The sequence below is a fragment of the Chanodichthys erythropterus genome, chromosome 24 (assembly GCF_024489055.1).
Source record: "Chanodichthys erythropterus isolate Z2021 chromosome 24, ASM2448905v1, whole genome shotgun sequence".
NCBI lineage: Eukaryota > Metazoa > Chordata > Actinopteri > Cypriniformes > Xenocyprididae > Chanodichthys > Chanodichthys erythropterus.
In genome coordinates, this window is record NC_090244.1 from 14,135,601 (window position 1) to 14,158,614 (window position 23,014).

General features: G+C 36.0%; 1 protein-coding gene across 1 annotated transcript; it reads left to right on the forward strand.

Moving 5' to 3' along the window:
• Positions 1-4,247: 4,247 nt before the first annotated feature.
• Positions 4,248-21,715, forward strand: tes (testis derived transcript (3 LIM domains)). Its single transcript, XM_067378792.1, has 7 exons — positions 4,248-4,410; positions 7,814-7,899; positions 10,271-10,832; positions 11,818-12,222; positions 14,111-14,326; positions 16,393-16,551; positions 18,752-21,715. The coding sequence occupies exons 1-7, from the start codon at positions 4,384-4,386 to the stop codon at positions 18,944-18,946; spliced, it is 1,650 nt and encodes a 549-aa protein (XP_067234893.1). The 5' UTR covers positions 4,248-4,383; the 3' UTR covers positions 18,947-21,715.
• Positions 21,716-23,014: the final 1,299 nt, after the last annotated feature.

Consider the following 23,014-nt stretch of genomic DNA (forward strand, 5'->3'; position numbering starts at 1 on the left):
CTGGAGTTTTCTCTTCAGCACAACCTCATGAGTCATATCCTGACAGGGGAGGCACACCTAAATGTTACAAACACTCACATGTAAACAAGCTCACCCTTCATAACATTACTACTTTTGTCATATGCAGCTAGCAGTGGTACAGTTAGTACAACCTATTTTTTATTACCTCATAAAATGGAATAAGCAGGTAAAATGCGTTTAGAAAACCATCAAAAAACAAAGCTTATGCATTTATATCTCTTTGCAAAACACGTTCTTGCTTTGTAGACCTGTACCGAGGATAGTTTTGACCTTCTAGTTGACACTAAATGCTCAGACAAGCTTGCTGCTTTGGTTCTCACAACCTTGTGTAACACTGGAGTCTAATGGATGAGAACAATGCAGCTGTTAATATCTTCATTTTTACAGATTACAGTGCAATTTAGTCAATACGTTTTCTTAAATAAATTGCTTTTGTCTAAGTGAGGATTTATAGCGGTGGCAGCTTATTGCTTGAAGATCTGTCTGCAATGTACTGAAAGACACTTTTGTAATCTGGTCGATGAAATGGAGCTAAATAAAGGAATGGCTGTGTATTATTGAGTGAGTGAGTGAGTGAGTAATGATTACACCAAAGATAAGACAGGAAACACACACACACAGTTTCTGGTTATATTCAGACAGCTAAGACACTATCACTAGTGGCAATATGGTTAGTCATGACATTGAAGCAGTGGCCATGCTTTCTGTGCTTCATGTCCACATTTACTCAACAAAGTGAGTGAAGCAAGGAATTCAAGCAGACTTAGTGAAGACAAGTCAGTACAAATCTCTAATAAACCCCTAAAAGAGAAGCAGAGAATGAAGAATTTATGATCTTACACCTCACATCACCACACCCCTTCTAAAAACCAAGACAAACACAGAAAAAAGCCACAGCTTCCTCTATGAGGCCATTGCATCAGTTTCTGTTTCCTGCCCTCTGCCCCAAAATTTGCACTTACAACTCGTTCTGACCTCTTACAATGTGTGTTTGTTATATTGAACAAGTTAAGTGCTTTATTCATTTCAAACACAATAATATATAAACGCACACAGTGGAGTTCATGTTTCTAAGTGAAAATGCTTTAATGCTTTAAAGTTTTTCCTTTACAAATTATAATATCAACATAATAATTTGAATGAAAATTCAAGATTAACCTATTAAAAATATGTAATATTTGAATTCTTAATATGTAGGGCCAAAGCCCTGAAAGGGCGAAAGCCCAATTGTTTTCTTTTGTTAATTTTTTTTTTTTTTTTTTCGAACTACACCCTTTTTTGAGGGGCTGTGCACTCCTTTTCACCTACAGAAACCAAACTTCATACAGTTATAGATCTCATCGGGCCGAACAACTTTCGCACTCTAAGTTATACGCCAGCTCAACAGGAAATTGGCTATATAAGGTTATTTGAAAAACGCATGCTCTGCAATTTGATATACGCTTCCTAGGGGGAATCATCCTATCACCACGAAACTCGGGCAGCATAAAGTCAGTACATTGAGGATGCTAAATTGCGAGTAGATTTTTAATATCTTGAATGGTTTGACCAGGAAGCGTGTTGTAACTTCTGCATACATTAACTGATTTTGATTAAACTTCAGTGTTCGTTGTAGGAGGTCAACCAACAGGAAGTCAGATATTTTGGTTTGAATGTGGATTTTTTTTAATAATTAGGCTCTGAATTTTTAAGTACTCCTTGTAGGAGATTCACGCCATCGCCACCAAACTCGGTCAACATGAAACAAAGACACTGAAGATGCAAACGATTATAGGGTATCTCGAAAAGTGTTGCCATGGCGAGAGATTAAATTAAGGACAAAAAAGGAAACAGGAAGTGTCTTATATCTTGTAAGATCATTAATTTGATTCAAATTAAATTAAAGGTCCCGTTCTTCATGATCCCATTTTTCAAACTTTAGTTAGTTAGTGTTGTTAGAGTATAAATAAAATCTGTAAAATTTTAAAGCTCAAAATTCAATGCCAAGCGAGATATTTTATTTAACAGAAGTTGCCTACATCGAACGGCCAGTTTGGACTACATCCCTCTACTTCCTTCTTTAATGACGTCACTAAAACAGTTTTTTGACTAACCTCCGCCCACAGGAATACACAAGAGTTGCGTTTGTAGAGTGTGTTTGTCTTCATGTCGTCAAAACGGTGTTATTTTCATCCCGCAGTCAAATCACCTTTGTTTGGCCTTCCCAGGGACGCTGTACTTAGAGATCAATGGATACAATTTATGTTTAACTCGGTTCACAAAAATTATGTGGTATCCTTACTGCAGTAGTTAATGTTGGACTGCAGTGCACATAATGGCCACAAGAGGGGACTATGTTTATGTATATGGCTGTTTTCCATATGAGGTACTCTTCTGAGTGAGTGCTAACGTTGTACATTTTCTGTCGCTGCTTGTGGAGATTAAAGATTTCAGTCTCTCGGGAATTATTGTCTTTTGTGTTCATTCGGCACAACACCACAATAATCCACATGTAAAACTATGTGCAGCACACGTTATGGTAAGAGGCGTGACCTTTCCAGGCAAGGAGCGCTCTCTATGGCTCTGGGAGCGCTAAGCTGCTGTTGAATCACAACACAGGAACCGCTGTCACAATCAGAACTCGTTACGTATTTCTGAAGAAGGGACTTCATAGAACAAGGAAGTCATCAGCCCGTTTTTATGACAGTGGAAACAGCGGTATACAGATAATTAAATTATGTGAAAAATACTGTGTTTTTTTTACACGCGAAACATGAACACATGTTATACTGCACACTATAAACACAATCAAAGCTTCAAAAAACCACGAAAAACGGGACCTTTAAGATTATATGTTGCCCATCATGCACAGGTTTCCTTAAGCCACCGGGTGGTGGTGGCACCGGGGCTTGGGCCCGTCATCGCTGCTTGCAGCTATATTTATCTTTTTGTTTTGTGTGTGTGTGTGTCTATTTGTTAATGAGGGATTTGTGGACACATTAAAGTTTTTAGATTTGTGGAATAAAAGTTATAGTTAATATTTTGAAGTAAAAAGATAAAATTAGACCCTTGGGGTAAGATGATATCCCAACCCCCAACAACCACCCATAACACAAAGTTCCAAGTTAGAGACCTGTGTGGGACGGATTTTTCAGTCCCGCGCCCGCCCACTCTCGCAAAAAAAAAAGTTATATTGTCCCGCTCCAGCCTGCGACATTGATGTTTTGTCCCGCCCCCGCCCGCAAAATCCCAAAAGCCTCCATTGTTGCAGTAAACTTACACATTGTTCTTGAATTAATAATTTATAGATCCACGCCGGTCTGTTATAGAGTACCTCAGAGGACGGGTTCCCTTGAACTTTTGGAAAATCACAAAAAATAAGCTCTGTGTTTAACAAAGGGTTATGACACTTACACGTTTTGTCTATCAAGATAATCTTTACAAGTTAACACAACATTTATACATTTTGAAGCCTAAATAAAGTCGTCAGATATAAAAAGCTAACAGTAGCCTATAAGCGCCATGGTGGCTCCCTGATGAAGGTTAGTTTTAAAGTAACCAATGTTTAACAGTTTGCAAATTACTTATAATTGTATCCTAATTTAGTTACTTGGTGTTTGGTAATGAAGGGCCTACTTTGCATTAGCAACACTGACTCACTGACAAACAAGTCATTCATAAGATATCCATCCATCCATCCATCCATCCATCTATCATCTATCTATCTATCTATCATCTATCCATCCATCCATCCATCCATCCATCTATCCATCCATCCATCCATCCATCTATCATCCATCCATCCATCCATCCATCCATCCATCATCCATCCATCTATCTATCTATCTATCTATCTATCTATCTATCTATCTATCTATCTATCTATCTATCTATCTATCTATCTATCTATCTATCTATCTATCTATCTATCTATCTATCTATCATCTTTTAGGCCTACATTTTATTTATAATAATTTCTGATTAATAATAGGCCTATCTAAAATAAATAACTGAATAAAATAAATATAATTTTAAATGAAGCAGTATAATCCACGTTTCACAGACTATAACAGTAAAATATAATAGGCTATTATTTTACTAGTCATATCTCATAGCCTCCAGCTCTCCAATCTATCCGCTTTTGTTTCGATTTGTAACTTTGACAAGTCATACTTGGCGCTGATTGGTAGTTCTCATCTACATCTCAGCTTCTATTGGTTGAACAGCGCACATTGGCAACGAGCGGAAGTCTTTCAGCGTGAGTAAGTGTGAGGGGGACAGAGGTGGGAGACTGTCCCGTTCAACAAAAGTGATCCTTCAGGGAAAGTTGCCGGTGGGAGTACATTCAGCGCTGGTTATCAACTCTAAACAAGCTCGACAAGAATGGAGATCGAGAAAGAAGTTAAAAAGGTACGCTTATTGAACTGGTCACGGTCCAAAGGGTTAGTTGCAGAAACATTCGGCAACGCCCTTAAAGGTATAAAGCCACTGCCATTGTTATGCATGGCGAAACATTTGGTTTTACAAATGTCACATTTGAGAGCGAATGAAAAAGCTTGGTTACATTTATTAAGTAATAGGAAGCGGTCATTAATAGGAAGTAAAGCATAGGAGTGTCCTGGTCCTTCTTTATTTGATAGAAAAAAAAATATTGGATGTAACGTTATTGGCTTAGTTGATAGAGTCGATAGATTTTCCTTTTTCCATATTGTAAACAAGATGTTATGATTATTATGTATAATTTTGCAGATATATTCACTTTTCTTATAGGGTGTAACTACAGAAACTGGGTTTCTTTCATCGCATATTGCGGTAATTTAACCACAAGCCAAGTTGAACATTTGTTTAGTGGTGGTAAAGTGGTAAATATGTTGTAACGTACATGTAGAGTAAAGAAAGAAGTGGGTTTATTGCAAGATAGCGAAGTTCCTTATTGTTAAAAACAGTTATTTACTCACCCTCACGTTGTTCCAAACCTGTATCACTTTCTTTCTGTCTTCTGTGAAACACAAAAGATATTTTGAAAAATGTTCTTCAAAGACGATGAATGAAAACGGAAGATGTCAAGCCTCAAAAAGAACAAATTCACTATAAAAGTAGTTAATATGTGCTCTTTGTGTGTTGAACAGACTGAAATGTATGTTATTTTTCACTGACAAACTTGTCAGATTAGTGAACAAATTATTCATTTGATCATGATTCATCCGATTGATAAACAAATCTGAATGATTCGTTCACAAATCAGACTGATCCAGTTCTTGAGTTCAACTTGCCAAATCAATGATCCAGTCAACGCAGTTAAAGGGTTAGTTCATGCAAAAATGGAAATGAAAATGTCGTTCCACACCCGTAAGACCTTCGTTCATCTTCGGAACACAAATTAAGATATTTTTGATTAAATCAGATGGCTCAGTGAGGCCTGCATTGACAGCAAGATAATTAACACTTTCAATGCCCAGAAAGCTACTAAAGACGTAGTTAAAACAGTTCATGTGACTACAGTGGTTCAACGTTAATGTTATGAAGCGACGAGAATACTTTTTGTGCGCCAAAACCCCCCAAAATAAAGACTTTATTCAACAATATCTAGTGATGGGCGATTTCAGAACACTGCTTCATGAAGCTTTACGAATCTTTTGTTTCGAATCAGTGGTTCGGAGTGTGTATCAACCTGCCAAAGTCACGTGATTTCAGTAAACAAGGCTTCGTTACGTCGTGTTTCGAAATTTCAATGGTTCACGTGACTTTGGCAGTTTGATACACGCTCCGAACCACTGATTCGAAACAAAGGATTCGACAAAATGGGGCCTCACTAAGCCATTGGATTTCATCAAAAATATCTTAATTTGTGTTCTAAAGATAAACGAAGGTCTTACGGGTGTGGAACGACATGAGGGCGAGTAAATAATGACTTTTCATTTTTGGGTGAACTAACCCTTTAAGATCTTACTGGAGGTGAAGTCTCAATCTTTCCATTAGTTTTCAATTGAAACAAATTATTAACAAATTATATAGTGTACAAGTATTATGCTTGAAAGTTGCGTTCATCATTAGTTTTGATAGCATGGAAAACAGTCTTCAGAGAACTGTAATTTTTGAAGTGAACTATCCATTTAATAAAATGGCCAGTTTCTCATAAATGAGAACATTTCCACATTTTTTTTTTTACAATTGCAACAATAAGTATACGAAGAGTTTATAAAGGAAAATGATTAATATTTACATTTTGTTAATGTTGAAAGCATCTTTAACAGATGAAATATTTTTCATTTGCTACATCTTTGTGAATACTGCAAAATGGTCTTTTTTTTGAAAGAAATAACCAATGTTTGCACTAGTGTTGGTACAGTAAATAATAGTAGTTACAGGTTTATGGACCACTATCTTGCAGATTAACAGTAACTCCTCAGATCTGGAGGGATCTCTGTATTTTAGACTGAACAAAAGCCCTGCAGGCGTTCTCCATCTTGATAAATACTTGACCTTATAAGGCAGTCTTCCAGCTCAGGAGGTTTACTGTTGAGAAATGTTGAGACAGGAATGAACTTTATTATATAAATATTATAATATCTAGTGAAGTAGAGTGATGTCAGATTCTTTTCTTTACTTTACTTATGGAAATTTTGCCCTGCTTCATACTTAAACGTTTTGTAAAGTCTGTTTTTTTGTCCTAAATAGTAAGTTCTATGGAGTTTTAAGAGTCACTTTTATCTGAGGAGAAAAAAACTTCTTATGACATCAGCCTCTTTTTGAATCTTGCCTGCTTGTCTTATGAAAAACAGACCACAAAGAACTGCAGTTTCTCCTATATTTTGGATTTGGCACAATTAAGGAAGTAATGCATACATGATGTGTGAGAGAACTTTCCGGGAACATGCTGCATTTTGATATATATATATTTTAATAATAATAGGAAACACAAATGCTTTGTTTTGAAGATATGTTAAAGAGTACAGTAGAAAATACAGTAATGTTGTTACAATTATTTAATTTCAGCAGTCATTACTCCAGTCTTCAGTGTCACATGACCCATCCTGCTTAATATTTTTGTGGAAACCATGATGCATTTCTTTCAGGATTCTTTGAAGAATAGAACATTCAAAAGAACAAGGTTTATTTGAAACATAAATCTCTTTACTGTCTCTTTTGTGTCCTTTGATGGAACTGAAATAAATACTTTGAATGTTGCGATCCTATCAGATTTATGATAGCAACCTGATTCGTAACAAAGCACTGTTCGCCAGAGGAGAACTGGCCCCCCGGCTAAGCCTGGTTTCTCCCAAGGTTTTTTTTTTTTCTCCATTTTAACACCTATTTGCCATTTGTTTGCCACCTGATGTCACCTGATGGAGTTTGGGATCCTTGCCGCTGTCGCCTTTGGCTTGCTTAGTTGGGGACACTTGACATTTGATATTCAGCAGTATTCTTGACATTTATTCAACAGTGCTTCTGATCTGCCTGTATTGACACTTTTCTTAAAGAGCTGCTGTGCAGCAAAAATTATGTACCAGTTATCAGTGTAAAGCTGCTTTGATACAATCTGCATTGTAAAAAGCGCTATATAAATAAAGTTGACTTGACTTGACTTGCTGAATGAAATCATGATCTTCTGAGGATGATAATTAACGTTTTCTGAAGGTTCAGCACCTCCTTTCACTGATCATTTGTTAAAAAAAAAGGTTTCATACCACATTTGTGCCAGAGGATTAATTAAAATACCATAAATGCATATGCTGTATTCATATGGTTTGGCCAACACTTGTGTTTGATACGTGTTGATCTCTTTTTGTGTCTTTATGTGTTGTTTTGGCAGATAACCCTGGGCCATGAGATTGGAGCCGGAGCTGCCTGTCTGAAATGCAAGGACAAGTGTGAAGGCTTTGAACTTCACTTCTGGCGGTTTGTACTTGCTTGCTTCCTTCCTATGTATTTCATGCATGTGGTTTTTACTGTGAAAATTGTATAATCGTGTTTGGGCCATCACTGATTTGACTTCTCCATTTTTATCCATCATCATCATCTTGACAAACACGGCAACATGTAGTACCATATCTATCTGACAAATACGACAAGGAAAAGTGTCATGCTGAGAGAGCTTTGGCCATTAGCTGCGTTTGACCAGTTTTTCTGAAGTGAGAACCACAGGTGCCAAGATGCCCATGCCAGAGCTTTATCACTACAGCAGCAGTGCATGTCATTTCCAAGCACCCTCATGGGGCTTCAGGAATTCTTTGAATGAAAATACGTCAATGAGGATACAGGTCATTGGACTTCATCTTTGTGTTTGTTTCCATGCAGTAGAGATGGGCGACTAGCCATCCAGTGTCTGAGTGGGTGTGAAGTGACTCAGACAGGCTTAGGCCCACTTTCTCAGCTTTAATCCAAAGTCTTTCTTTTGTAAACCGCTTTGGGTTAAAACATCTGTGCTTTGATGCTTTGCATCACTGACATGCTGAAACATTTATTTTGGGTGAAGATAAAGCCTCTTTGGATTTGTGGCTACGATTTATGTTGTAACATTTCCCAAAAACCATCATTCTTTCTGCTTGGCTCTCATTGATATGTAAAACAGCTCAAAGTGTCCTTAAAGGGGCCATGTTCTACTTTTGTAGTAATTTATTTTCTTCCCTTATAATTTAGTTTTCCTGAGCACTTCTACCCTCCCGCTGACCTTGCGTTCACAATGGCAACCTTTCCATTCAAGTTGTGAATTTAACTTATGAGCACAAAATATAAAATATTTACGAATAAAGCACAGCTTATATCCCATGTGTTCATGAGAACAACATCATCACTTCCTGGGAAGCTGGCACAAAGAATCATTAATAAAAATGGAAGTTGCTGCAATTTGTTTCCTACATAGTAAATTGCTTGAGACTCAGAATGTGCAAACAAAATGCAACAACAAGTGCCGTTTTATCTTGCGTTCGGATTTGTGAACGCAATCATGTGAGACACTTCTGGCAGGGAATTAAACCAAATCATTTTGACAAATTTCAGAAGGATCAACCTTCAGCGAACGCACAAGCACTCTTCTTCATGAGCATTTGAGCGTGTGCTTAAAAAACTAGCCTAGAGCGCCATCTGCTGTTAAAAACTTAGCTTCGATTCGAAAGAGAATCGCGATGCATTCGGAAAATCTCAGAATCGATCCACAAATTGAGATGAATCGATTTATTGACCCAGCCCTACTGTTTAGGCGAAGTCACGTGAATATTTTTGTTGCGCTTTAAGGGATTTATTTGTTAAATGTGTTTCCATCTTAGTTATGTGCATGTCTTCTTATTGGATGAAAATGTATCTGCCTCAATTAAGTGCATATGTTTGTGCATTTTTAGAATTTAATCTTGGCATATATCCAGAATTTATTATTATTTTTATTTATTTTTTACGCAGTATGCCGAAATACACACAAAAATAGGCTGAAGGAAACGTAGCTAATTGCATTGGTTTGAAGCAACAAAGTGACCAAAATGAATCCATTCAAACTGTCAACAAAGTCTAACTTTTATTTATGTTTGAGTTTTTCATGACATGTCCCATATAAACCTTTTGTCAACTTTCAGATAAACAATGCACTTTATCTTGCTCTACAGAAACAGGTCTTTTTTTCCCTGAAATCTTTACAGTTAAATGAAACACAATACATTAAAAAAAAAAAAAAAAAAGCACTAGAAATCATGACGAAAGGATTTCAGTATGTGGCCCACGCTTTTTCCAAGTAATCACCAAATATCTGTGCAAGCCATAACTTGACATGGCCACAGCAATCCAAACTAGTGTTATCAGACCCTTAACTTAACAAAACAGACGTAACTCAGAGAGACAGCTCATCCTACTGTAATAATATGCTGCTCTCATTCTCTATCAATCACTTATTTTTCCCACTATGCTGCTGCCGTTTGGTTTGGTCTTGATTCTTTTTCATCTATTTTTAATATATTTTTTAACACATTTTAAATGCAATTCCTCTGATGCCAAAGCTGAATTATCAGCATCATTACTCCACTCTTCAGTGTCACATGATTCTTCAGAAATCATTCTAATATGCTGATTTGTTGAAACATTTCTTATCACTGTTGAAAACAGTTGTGCTGGATTCTTCAATAAATTAAGAGAATTCAAAAGATCAATATATGAATATACTATAGTATTAATTTCTTTAAAAAAAAATCAGACTGACTGCAAACCATTGAATGGTAGTGTATGATTTCAAGTGTTTCCACAAGTGTTCACCCAAAAATAAGAATTCTGTCATCCTCTTTATCAGAAAGATTTGCCGAAACTGCAAGTGCGGCGTTGAGGACCATGACGTGCAGCTCGAGTCTGAGGAGAATAAGAAGGTGGGGAAGCTTTTTGAGGACACCAAGTACACTGGCCTTATAGCCAAGTTGAAGAGAGATGGCCTCCCGTCTTACAGAGGCAACCAAGTTACCTTCAGCATCCCGGCCGCCGCCATCAGCACTGCTACTCCTGTTTCTCCTTCTACCTTTGTCCCCGGCTCCAGCCAGACCTCCACCCCCAGCACTCAGTCTGCTCGTGCCCCACCTGTTGGTGCCACTGCGGCCCCAGGGGCAGCAATTCACTCCCCTGCTGCCCCAGGGGTGGCAATCCACCCCCCAGCTGCCCCTGGGGCGGCAATTCACTCCCCTGCTGCCCCAGCATCAGGCCGTATTGCTGCATCAGGGACAGGCCATACTGCTGCCATCCCATCTAAAGGCCCTGGTGCTGCCACTACTGTTGTCCCAACCCTCACTGCAGTGCCTGCCAAGACAGATGTGGTTAAGTCCGTTACCTATGAATGGGCTCCACCTGGGATCAACCAATGCATGGTAACTCTCTTAATCTTAAAATTATATTATATTATATTATATTATATTATATTATATTATATTATATTATATTATATTATATTATATTATATTATATTATATTATATTATATTATATTATATTATATTATATTACATTACATTACTCTTTCTTGAGGGTCAAGTAATTGTACTATGATACCTGTTTTCACTAGAGGTCACTGTTCTCCACTTTTTTTTGGAGACTGCCCACTTTGATAGGAAAAACTTTTGATTTGGAAAACTTTTGTGCCCTCTCAATAATCTTAAAAAATAAGTCTTAAAAAATGCTGAATAATAAAAATATCATTTGCATGTATAATGTAGCTGATACTTAAAAATAAGGAAATGCAGGAGCCTACAATATTACCAGTTATGTTTTTATTTATTTATTTATTTTATTATTATTAAAATTACTTTTTTTCCTCAGTAAAAATGCTATTCTTTAAAAAAAAAATCTAAAAATGCATATGTTCTTGTAGTTTTTATAAAATCTGAACAATGAAAAGTTTTTTCATTAATAAAAAATCAAGCTGAACCTTATTTTCTGTAAACTTTGTTGCAAATTATTTTTAATAAAATATTTTTAATAAATTATTTTTAATAAAATACTAGAATTATAAATGTATATATATATATATATTGTTACTTGAATTATATATATATATATATATATATATATATATATATATTTATTATTATTATTATTATTATTATTTTTTTTTTTTTGAGATATGCTCAAAGATATTTTTATAATTATTTTATATATAACATTATTGTAAAATAATTATAAACATATCTTTAAGCATATCTCATAATAAAAAATTAAATATATAATATGAAAGTCCTGCCACTCCAATCCTATATAACTTTGTAATTTATTTTTGAATATCCTGTTTCACTCAAAAGTACATCACATTACCATAGTTAATCATATTGACCAAAAAACATCACTTTTGTCCTCTCAGGCCCTGCGCTACATGGAACTTCTGCCTCCGGAGCGGCGGCCCATCGCTGGTTCGGCGGGAGCAGATTACCGTAAGAAGCAGATGGCCAAGCAGCTTCCTGACCACGACCAAGACCCTGAGCGCTGCCACGAACTCTCACCCAGCGAGGTTAAACTAATGCAGCAGTATGTCCGAAAGTACAAGGATGAGGCGTTGGGCGTAGGCGACATCACCGTGCCCGAAGAGATGGGGCTCCAGGCAGGTTTGGCCGGGGAAAAGGGGCCTCAAGGTCTCGGGGCTGGAGGGAAGCCAGGTGCTGGAACAACAGGGATGCCAGGTGACAAAGGTGATGCTATTGCTACAATGGGAAAAGTTGGCGCCCCAGGGGCTTCTGGAACTTCAGTCGGTGGACCTGCTGGTAGCTATGTAAGTATTCCATTCCTACATTTTGCAATGGTAACTCAAACACAATTTGGGCTGGTAACTGAACGTTTTGAATCCAACATGAGGAACAGACTATTGTGAATGTTGCTTGTCATGAATACTTTTCTCTATTACATACAAATAGCATTTGTAACCTTTTTATTCTCATTATCCATTTATATCTAATTTATTGCCATTTAAATGTCACCATCTATTAATGAAAATCCCCTTTGGAGCTGTTGAGCAGCAGTATTTATTTCCACCACATGTGCACCACGGGAGCCGAATCGTTCTCCTGTGCTTATCTCCGGATTCACTTGATTAACATTAGAGCAGTTCATGTACTGCCAAACCTGTGTTAGTCAGGCAGCTGGAATGAACGATATGTTCTTCCAGAGATCTTCATAAATTACCACACTTAGTCCCTGTGGTTATGTTCGAGCTTGGGCGGATTTTTCCAAAATCTTTTGTAAGCATCTGAAATCTCATGATGGAAACACATGTACGCCATCAGCCTAATGTTCTTGCCTTTTTTAAAGGGATAGTTCACCTAGAAATGAACATTGTGTCTCTATTTACTCAACCTAATGTTGTTCCAAACCTGTATGTTGTTATTGTTTGCCTGGAACACACAAGAATAATTTAAACTATCTTCAGCAGTTCTTTTGCATAGAACAACAGCTCATAATGTTCACATTTTTCAAGCTCCAAAAAGATCCATACAATTCATTCACTATATTTCAAGTCTTCTTAAGTCAAACAATTGCTGTGTCTCATTTTGAAGGCTGCGTCTTCCAGCGGTCGCGTTTGTCAGCGCCATGCATCATAAAGGATGCCTTGTTTCAGAAAAGTGACCATTATAAAATAGACTGTTATTCCTAGTGAAGCATAAATTGTTGTAATTTCTTTATGACTTTGGAATGTAGCAGTCAGTTTACTGAAATGAAGCTGCCTTAATGACAAATGCGCCCTCTGGAGGATGCAGCCTTCGAAATGAGACGCAGCTAATAACTTTCAGATGAACAAACTGAAATAATTTTGTTATTCACTGAAAATCTTGCCCTCCGCTGCTGCTTTCCAATCATAACAACAGGTTGCAGTATAATAAAATAGTTTAAAATTATAAATATAAAACCAATATAAAGTCGCAATTACGAAAAAAAGGTATTTTGTGAGATATGAAGTCATAATTACCAAAAATAAATGTACATTATAAGATATAAAGTCATAAATATGAGAAATGGTCATAAATAATCGCATTATGAATCATAAATAGTTGCATTTTGAGATAGTCATAAATGCAAGAAGGTATAATTAGGGAAAAAAAGTTATAAATATGAGAAATAATAATTATTGCATTGTGAGATATAGTCATAAATATGAGAAATTATCTGAAAAAGTAGAATTATGAGATATGTAGTACAAAAAATAAGAAAAGTAATGATTATGGGATTGTCATATTGTGAGAAATAAAGGTAAAATAATCATAAAGTGCCATAAATAAAAAAAGCTATTACTCAAAAGATACATTGAGATATAAAGTCATAAATATGATAATCATAAGCCATAATTATAAGATATAAAGTCAGAAATAAAGTTGTAATTATTAGATAAAAAGTCATAAACATGTATAATTAATACTGTAAGATATAAAGTTGTAATTATGAGAAATAGTCACAATGTTTGATATAAAGTCATTGGAATCTTGTTTCTATTCTTTAGAATTTGTAGCTTTTCTTATTTCCAATACTCATGTTCCACCTGGGGTGATGAATTCACATCTCTGGTCTTGTTCATTAATACCAACCTCCCCCCACTGTGTTTTTCCCCCCTTTCATTTTTCATTGATGTTTATGCCAAGCTGAACTCATCACCGGATCTCTGCCCACAGTCATGTCACCGGTGCCAGCTGCCCATGAAGAAGGGTGAGCCAGCTGTTTACGCCGAGCGGGCAGGCTACGATAAACTCTGGCACCCTGCATGCTTTGTGTGCTGTAACTGCAGCGAGCTCCTGGTGGACATGATCTATTTTTGGAAGAAGGATCAGCTGTACTGTGGCCGGCATTATGGAGATAGCGAAAAGCCTCGGTGTGCAGGTTGTGATGAGGTGAGTTGAGGCAAAGTAGTTCAGTGGTCAGTGTCACGAATTTGCTTACATTTGTTAAGCAACCTGGAAATAGTGCAGAATCTTCAATGTTTCAAATGTTTCACAACCTTAACTTTGATTATTTTCAGGTTTAAAGGTGTCCTAGAACTTTTTTTTTTTTACAAGATGTAATATAAGTCTAAGGTGTCCCCTGAATTTGTCTGTGAAGTTTCAGCTTAAAATACCCCATAAATTTTTTTTAATTAATTTTTTTAACTGCCTATGTTGGGGCATAATTAGAAATGAGCCGATTCAGGGTGCGTGGCCCCTTTAAATCTCGAGCTCCACGGCCCAAGAGCTTGCGCTTCCCTTAAACAACATAAAAAAAGTTCACACAGCTAATATAACCCTCAAAATGGATCTTTACAAAGTGTTTGTCATGCAGCATGTCTAATCGCGTTAGTACAGTGTTTATTTTGATGTTTACATTTGATTCTGAATGAGTTTGAGGCTGTGCTCCGTGGCTAACGGCTAATGCTACACTGTTGGAGAGATTTATAAAGAATGAAGTTGTGTTTATGAATTATACAGACTGCAAGTGTTTAATAAATGAAAATAGCGATGGCTCTTGTCTCCGTGAATACAGTAAGAAACGATGGTAACTTTAACCACATTTAACAGTACATTAGCAACACTAAAATTTTAGTCACTAAAAATATCATATCATGGATCATGTCAGTTATTTTTGCTCCATTTGCCATTTTTCGCTATTGTCCTTGCTTGCTTACCTAGTCTGTTGATTCAGCTGTGCACATCCAGACATTCTGCCCTTGTATAATGCCTTTTATAATGTTGGGAACATGGGCTGGCATATGCAAATATTACGTAACAGTCTTATAATTTATATAAGAAGGAGGAAACAATGGAGTTTGAGACTCACTGTATGTCATTTCCATTTACTGAACTCTTTTTATTTAACTATGCCGAGGTAAATTAAATTTTTGAATCTAGGGCACCTTTAAATAAGAAAAGTTAATGAGCTGATGGCGCAGTAGGCGGCTCAGTGTACATTGTCCTGTATGCCAAGTTGAAGGGTCCATAAAGAAAGATTTGGTATAGTAAAAAGTGCTGAAAATTTGGATTTTGTTTGAGCAGTACATCTACTATAACAGACTTTAGTCCACTTTAGCACCTTGTCTGAGATGCCAAGTTCAATGGTTCATAATAAAGATTGGTACAGTAAAAAGTGCTCAGAAATCTGGATTTTATTAGAGCAATACCTCTAGTATAAGTCCTTTTTGTCCACTTTAACGCATCCTCTGTGGCGGCCCACTAACCTCGTCACAAATTGGGCTGATTGTGCAGTAGGCGGCTGTGTGCATTGTCCTATATTCCAAGTTCAGTGGTTCATAAAAAAAGATTAGTACAGTAAAAAGTGCTCAACATTTAGATTTTGTTAGTGCAGTACATCTAGTATAAAGTTGTTATGTCTGCTTTAATGCATCCTCTGTGGCGGCCCAGTAACCTTGTCACGAATTGGGCTGATTGTGCAATAGGCGGCTTAGTGTGCATTGTCCTATACGCCAACTTCAGTGGTCCCTAAAAACAGATTAGTACTGTAAAAAGTGCTCAAAATTTGGATTTTGTTAGTGCAGTATGTCTGATATAAAGTTATGATGTCTGCTGTAACGCATCTTTTGTGGCGGCCAAAAAACAGTGCTGAAAAATGGGCTGATGGTGCATTATTCCACGTGCCAAGTTCAAAGGCCAATTAAAAAAATTGATACAGTAAAAAGTGCTAAAATTTTTGATTTCGACAAGCTGATTCTGCAGTTGGCGGCTCAGTGTGCATTGTACTGCAAAACTAAGTTCAATGGTTCATAAAAAAAGATTGGTACAGTAAAAAGTGTCCTCTCAGATGTTTAGACCACACCATATGTTTCGTGGTAAAGTCTTAGTAAAATAATGAATGCAATTTTGTCCTTTGTTCTTAAATTGTGTTTAACATACCATGTTTGCTTAAAGCACAATACTGAGGGGAAATTTATGTGTGTGTGTGTGTGTGTGTGTGTGTGTGTGGTCTCCAGCTCATCTTCAGTAATGAGTACACTCAGGCCGAGGGCCATAATTGGCACCTGAAGCACTTCTGCTGTTTTGAATGTGACTGTGTGCTGGCTGGAGAGACCTACGTCATGGAGAACGACAAGCCTGTTTGCAAACCCTGCTACATGAAGAACCATGCTGTGGTAAAGAGGAAAAATTCCTTACTTTCTCTCTCCATCACCCTCCTTCTCTGTCTCTATTTGATACACAGATGACCTTGTGGTTTATTTAAGCCTGCTATCTTAGTACAGTTTATATTTACATTTTTATCAATTTAATTGTGGTCGGCATAACATCTGAAATACATTATAGTTATGACCTGCAGCAAAAACTATCCGAGACAAGACCGTTTTACTGTGCCGGTGCATTTCTAACTAGCGAAACATTTAGCAGCTAGTTTTACAACCCCTCACGTTTTACAAGTATCATTCATGTCACGCCTAAATGGAACTGAATTCCTGTTAAGCCTGGGCTATTAAAATTAACAGCCTCGGCATTTATTTGTCAGCCTTATTGGTTCAGGAGCAGGTGAAGGAGATTAAGGAAGTGCCAGTGACATGATAATCAGAGGAAAGGGAGGGTGGATGCTCTCATAATGGAGTCGTGTGATATCGGACACCAGCGGTCCCTCTCAACACCTGCCTGTCCGATAACACACAGCTCTTATGACTCATCTGTTAGACATCAGCTTAGGAAGGAAACTTCATTTGAAACTTCAAATAGAGCAGAGTTTATATATTTTATCATCTGTATATTATTTTCATGTAATATTTTATAATAATTATTTACGCACATACTTATATTATATTAATAATATAATAATATTAATGATTAGGTTTGCTTCCAAATGACTTTGATCACATTATTAAATATTTAATTTCTAATATTATCATTATTATAAATTAAATATTTAGGATATATATATATATATATATATATATATATATATATATATATATATATATATATAATATATATAAATTCATGTAAATAATAATGTATATTTATTATAAATATTTAATTTTTAGTAATGATATTATAAATTAAATATTTAATATTATTATTTAGAATAAATATTCACACACACACACACACATATATATATATATATATATATATATATATATATATATATATATATATGTACAAATATACATATGTATGATTATTTATACTTAATAATTTTAAATATTTAGAATAAATATTAATTTAGAAATATATATATATATATATATATATATATATATATATATAAATTCATGTAAATAATAATGTATATTTATTATAAATATTTAATTTTTAGTAATGATATTATAAATTAAATATTTAATATTATTATTTAGAATAAATATTCACACACACACACACACACATATATATATATATATATATATATATATATATATGTACAAATATACATATGTATGATTATTTATACTTAATAATTTTAAATATTTAGAATAAATATTAATTTAGAAATATATATATATATATATATATATATATATATATATATATATATATATATATATATATATATATATATATATATATATATTCTAAATATCTATTTATATAAATATTCTAAATATTAAATATTTAATTTATGATATAATTATTATAAAAAATAAATAAATAGATATTTATAATATATATATATATATAACTCATATTTTAAATATTTAATTTATACGTTATACATTTAATATATATATATATATATATATATATATATATATATATAATATTTAAAATAAATTTAGAATAAATAAATATTTAATTTATATTATTATTATAAATTAAATATTTAGAATAACATATATTATTTAGAATAAATATGCATATGTACATAATTATGTATGTACGTATATATGTATATTTATTCTAAATATTTAATTTCTAATATTAAATATTATTTAGAATAAATATTCATACACACATTCTGAATACATATTTATATATATATATATTTATTTATATTTATAATATTATAAATTACATTTTTAATTTTATTAAGAATAAATATTTACACACGTGTGTGTGTGTGTGTGTGTGTGTGTGTGTGTGTGTGTGTGTGTGTGTGTGTGTACAGGCACAATCATGCTGGTTTATTCTGGGATATAAAATATACATTAAATGTGTGTGTGTAAAACACACACACACACACACACACACACACACACACACATTTAATGTATATTTTATATCCCAGAATAAACCAGCATGGTTGTGCCTGTAGTAAGCATAATAGGTGACCTTTGCCACAAGTGTTATTTCAAACAAATAAATGTATTATAATATACTATTTCCTGTGAATTTCTCAATGTCTCTCTATGTTGACAGTGTTGTGCGGCCTGTCAGAACCCCATCGAGCCTGAAGCTCAGCGTGTGTCGTATGGAGAGCACCATTGGCACGCTGAGCCCCAGTGTTTCCAGTGCTCCTGCTGCTCCAAGTGCCTCATGGGCCAGCGCTTCATGGCCCTGCAGGGAATGCTGCTCTGCTCCGTAGAGTGCAAGAAAAAGATCATGGCCTCCTGAAGGAACACCTAAGAATTCAACTTTTTTTAGGAGCACTGCAAGCCAGTTTCATTCAATTACAATTACACATAAATATATACTGCCACTATTGTAGAAATTAATGACCAATCTTAGTATTTCTCATTCAAAAGACAGCTGATGGTGACCCAACTTAATAAGTGTTGTCAATGTGACCGTGTCTTTATTATTAATAATTTAGTATTAATAAACAGAAGCAATAATGGCTTTTGTTCTTTGGCTACTGAAAAGTCACTTTTCCTTTTTTCCTGTTTTAGGTCTAAAATTGCACTTTATTTTTTCATAGCTTTCTTTTTGTAATCCAATAAACTTTTGCAGTAATATGAATGGATTTTTCCCCCCATCTTTCCACTTCAACTATGTATCCAGATATTCATCGTTATTGTGACGTACAAGTTCGGGATCTCGAGGGACAGGTGTTACGCTCATGCTAACGTCTTGACCATTTCACACCATTGAAAATTCCAATCTAGGCCAGCACTATTGGGGAAAAGTTAGTCCTTGGTGTGTTTTCTTACACATAGCTGTGGAAACCGGGCACAATTCAAGGAAGCCCGGTTCCATTGTCTCTAAATGGCGGCAAACTTAAGACTATACCGTCATTTCCTCCCATCGTAACTGTCCAAAGTTGCACGAGGGGCTCTGTTGTTTTACCTCCCCTCACCTCACGCCACACTAGGGTGGAGTTTTCCAGGAGGGAATTCTTTCCTTCAATGTCACCCCTCGTGCAGGAATTTATTTACATGGTGCTTTCCCTGCCAGACATTAAGTGCACTTACTTGCACGCTTGCCTCCTTAGCACTTGTTTTCCCTGTGAGCACTAACGGTGCGAGAGATATGTTGATTTGTAGCTCCCTGAGGTGATGAAACCCAGATGCAAAGCATTGCTGCTGTGTAGCAAAATTATAGCATAGGCCCCACACGTGAAGAGTCAAGACAGGCCAGGGATATGATCCAAATCCCTGGAGGATCATAGTGGTGACAGCACAAATGTGACAGACGGGATCCTGGAATTACACTCATCAGTCACAAAATTGTTGAGCTTGTTTGTTACAGATACTTGAGAAATGACAGTATAGCAAAATATGGTTGTCAGGTTAGTCCTCTCTTTCTGCCTATATAAATTCAGGCTAATTATATAGTGCTGTCTTCTCAGCCTTAGTTAAAGGTGTTTATCCTGCAAGACCCCCCTCTTCATCGCGGTCATGTTTATCTGGCCTTTAGCTAGGAAAATATTCCTTGATAAGCACATAGAAACTAAACCTGTCCAATTTGTAGATCAGTCTAAAATGTATTATTGTAAAATAATCTGGTGTTAGCACATTATTAAAGTGCACATGGCCAATTCAATCAGATAATGGACATCTGGATTACATTTTGATGGTCCACTTTAGACATTCTATTAAAGGATTAGTTCACTTTGAAATGAAAATGGCCCCATGATTTACTCACCCTCAAGCAATGCTAAGTTTATGACTTTCTTCTTTCTGATGAGCACAATCAGAATTATATTAGTAATCACCCTGATGGCAGTGCACGGAAAGTTTGAAGCTCAAAAAAGTGCATCCATCCGTCATTGTACTCCGCACGGCTCCGGGGGGTTAATAAAGGCACTCTGAAGCGAAGCTTAAAGGTGCAATATGTAATATTTTCTGTCCGCTAGAGGCCTATTCAAAACAAAGGCGTAGCTTGATGACGCCAAGTTTGAGCGCAGAAACTTGGGACATGTGGTCTTCACCGCAATCGACGGTGCAAAAAAATAGGGATATAGGACTCGGGAAGAAATCATGTTCATGGATGCGATTATTAACGTTACTGTAGTATGAAGCAGAGCAGGACCGAGTGTTGTGGGAGCTGAACGAGGAGCGATTGCGCAACACCCGCTTCGCGAGCAGCTGAACTTTTATTATGACACAGTCGCCGGCGCTGCTTTCGCTTTCTGGTCATGAGTATGAGGTAACGCAGCTCTGTTTATCATATTAGATACATTTGAGAGTGTTGAAAATGATGTTATAACGTTACACTCTGCGTTCGCGCGGCGGCTGCTGTGAGACACTGTTACACACTGCAGTAAGATAGATCGATTTTAGAATATCATTAAATGCTGGATGACTTGTGTTGATAAATGGCATGTAATTAATTTTAAAACATTGTATGATGGAGAAAATGCTGTATTACTGTTACTAAAAATAAAGCTGCATCTGATTATGTTATGTTAGCTACTTCACAAAATAGTGTTTTTCTCTGAGGCATGGTAAAGCATGGTAATCGCAAAAAATCAAGAAAAATAGATTTAAACAATAAGACTAAATGTGTTGAGATATATAACAATAATTAGTTTTCTGTCTATAAATATATCAAAACAGTTGTTCCCTTGCCTATTAAAACATTTAAATATTAAAGCGTCTTTGGTGTTTCCATGGTTTCTACAAAATAAAACAGGAAACCGAGGGTAACGCGGGTATGACGCTATTGACAGGCGACTCCTCACACGTCCTGGAGCCTTGGTTAAAATTGCAATTTTCCCATATAGTTGGAAACATTTGAAATATTGTAAGTACTCAAGTGAACAAAATATATAACACTGGCCTAGTGGGTTTTGGATATTTTACTGCAAAAATATATTACATATTGCACCTTTAACCCCCAGGAGTACGTTTATAATGGATGGATGCACTTATTTGAGCTTCAAACAGATGGTTTCCATGCACTGCCATTATAAAGCTTGGGAGCATCCGGGTGATTATTAATATAACTCTGATTGTGTTCATCACAAAGAAGAAAGTCATATACACCTAGGATGGCTTGAGGGTGAGTAAATCATGGGGTCTTCTTCATTTTAATTTTAATTTTACTTTGCAAACATGTCAACTAACTCTCAGAGTGTTAGTAGACTGTTATGTTAGGCTTAGTAGAATAAGTTGACATTGCAAAGTTACTTATAGTCACTAGAATGTCATCTATAGACAGATAGACCCAAACTACAATAGTGTTAATGTCAATATGGACACCTGTTTCCACTGGGTTCATTAGCTTTAGCAGCAAGTTGCTGAGATGATCCTGTAGGGGGCGCTCTTCCACATTCTAAATGTTGTTGTTGCACAGCACCAGCCTTCATTTTTAAGTTCAGCAATGTGCAACTGACTCCCAACGCTTGTATATGACAAGCTGCTCATCATAAGTTTTCTGTATACGATGTTATACAACATCCTTGCAACAACATTTTTGTCAACAAGGTTTAGGGTTTGGCCTGTAGGGCTGGTTTGAGGCTTGAACAACATTCTTATCAATCAGTCATTTCTCTTTTTGGGAAGTGTGTGGTTAAGGTTATAACAAGAATATTGTCAAAGAAATGTAGTCTAACATTTACTTGGCAAGTTGCATGACTTTTTGTTGTTCTTTGTTAAGGAACGATCCAACGGCATGAGACTCGTCCAGATGCTCCAGGTAATCGTGATAGGAATGTGAATGGAGAAAGAGAGGGGAGGCAGAGTCAGACTTAGCATTAAAGATAAATGTCAGCTGTCTCTTTGATTGATAAGCCTCACCAACAACATTCCTCCTAAAAAGAGAAAACGAGGAAGAATTTGACACATAACAGAATGGGCCTGACACACTTTTCTAGTCACCTCAGTGATGTTTACACTGACATCAAACCTTAAGATGAACACATTTCTCTTCAACGGCTTTCCAAATTCTTTTTGAGCTGTTTTTGCATATGGTGTGCTGATCTAAAGCAGACAAGATTGTTTTCACCGTGGGTTTTAGGTGCCTCTGTCATCTGGGCATGCTCATACCAACTCTGGGCAGGCAAATAAAGCAAATCCCTGGCACAGCCCAAATGGTCTTTAAATCATATCTGCGGTTGGCTTTGGGTTCTTTCGGCGCTCTTTTGTGCTTTTGTCTATCCTGTACACTCCTCCTTTTCCTGCCTTTTTCATTGTGTCAACTCCAATATGATATTAAGTGAACTCTCCACACCCACAGTTGGTTTATTAGACCATTGTTTGATGTTCTTACTCATTCTATCAATTTCTCTTCTGGTCTGTT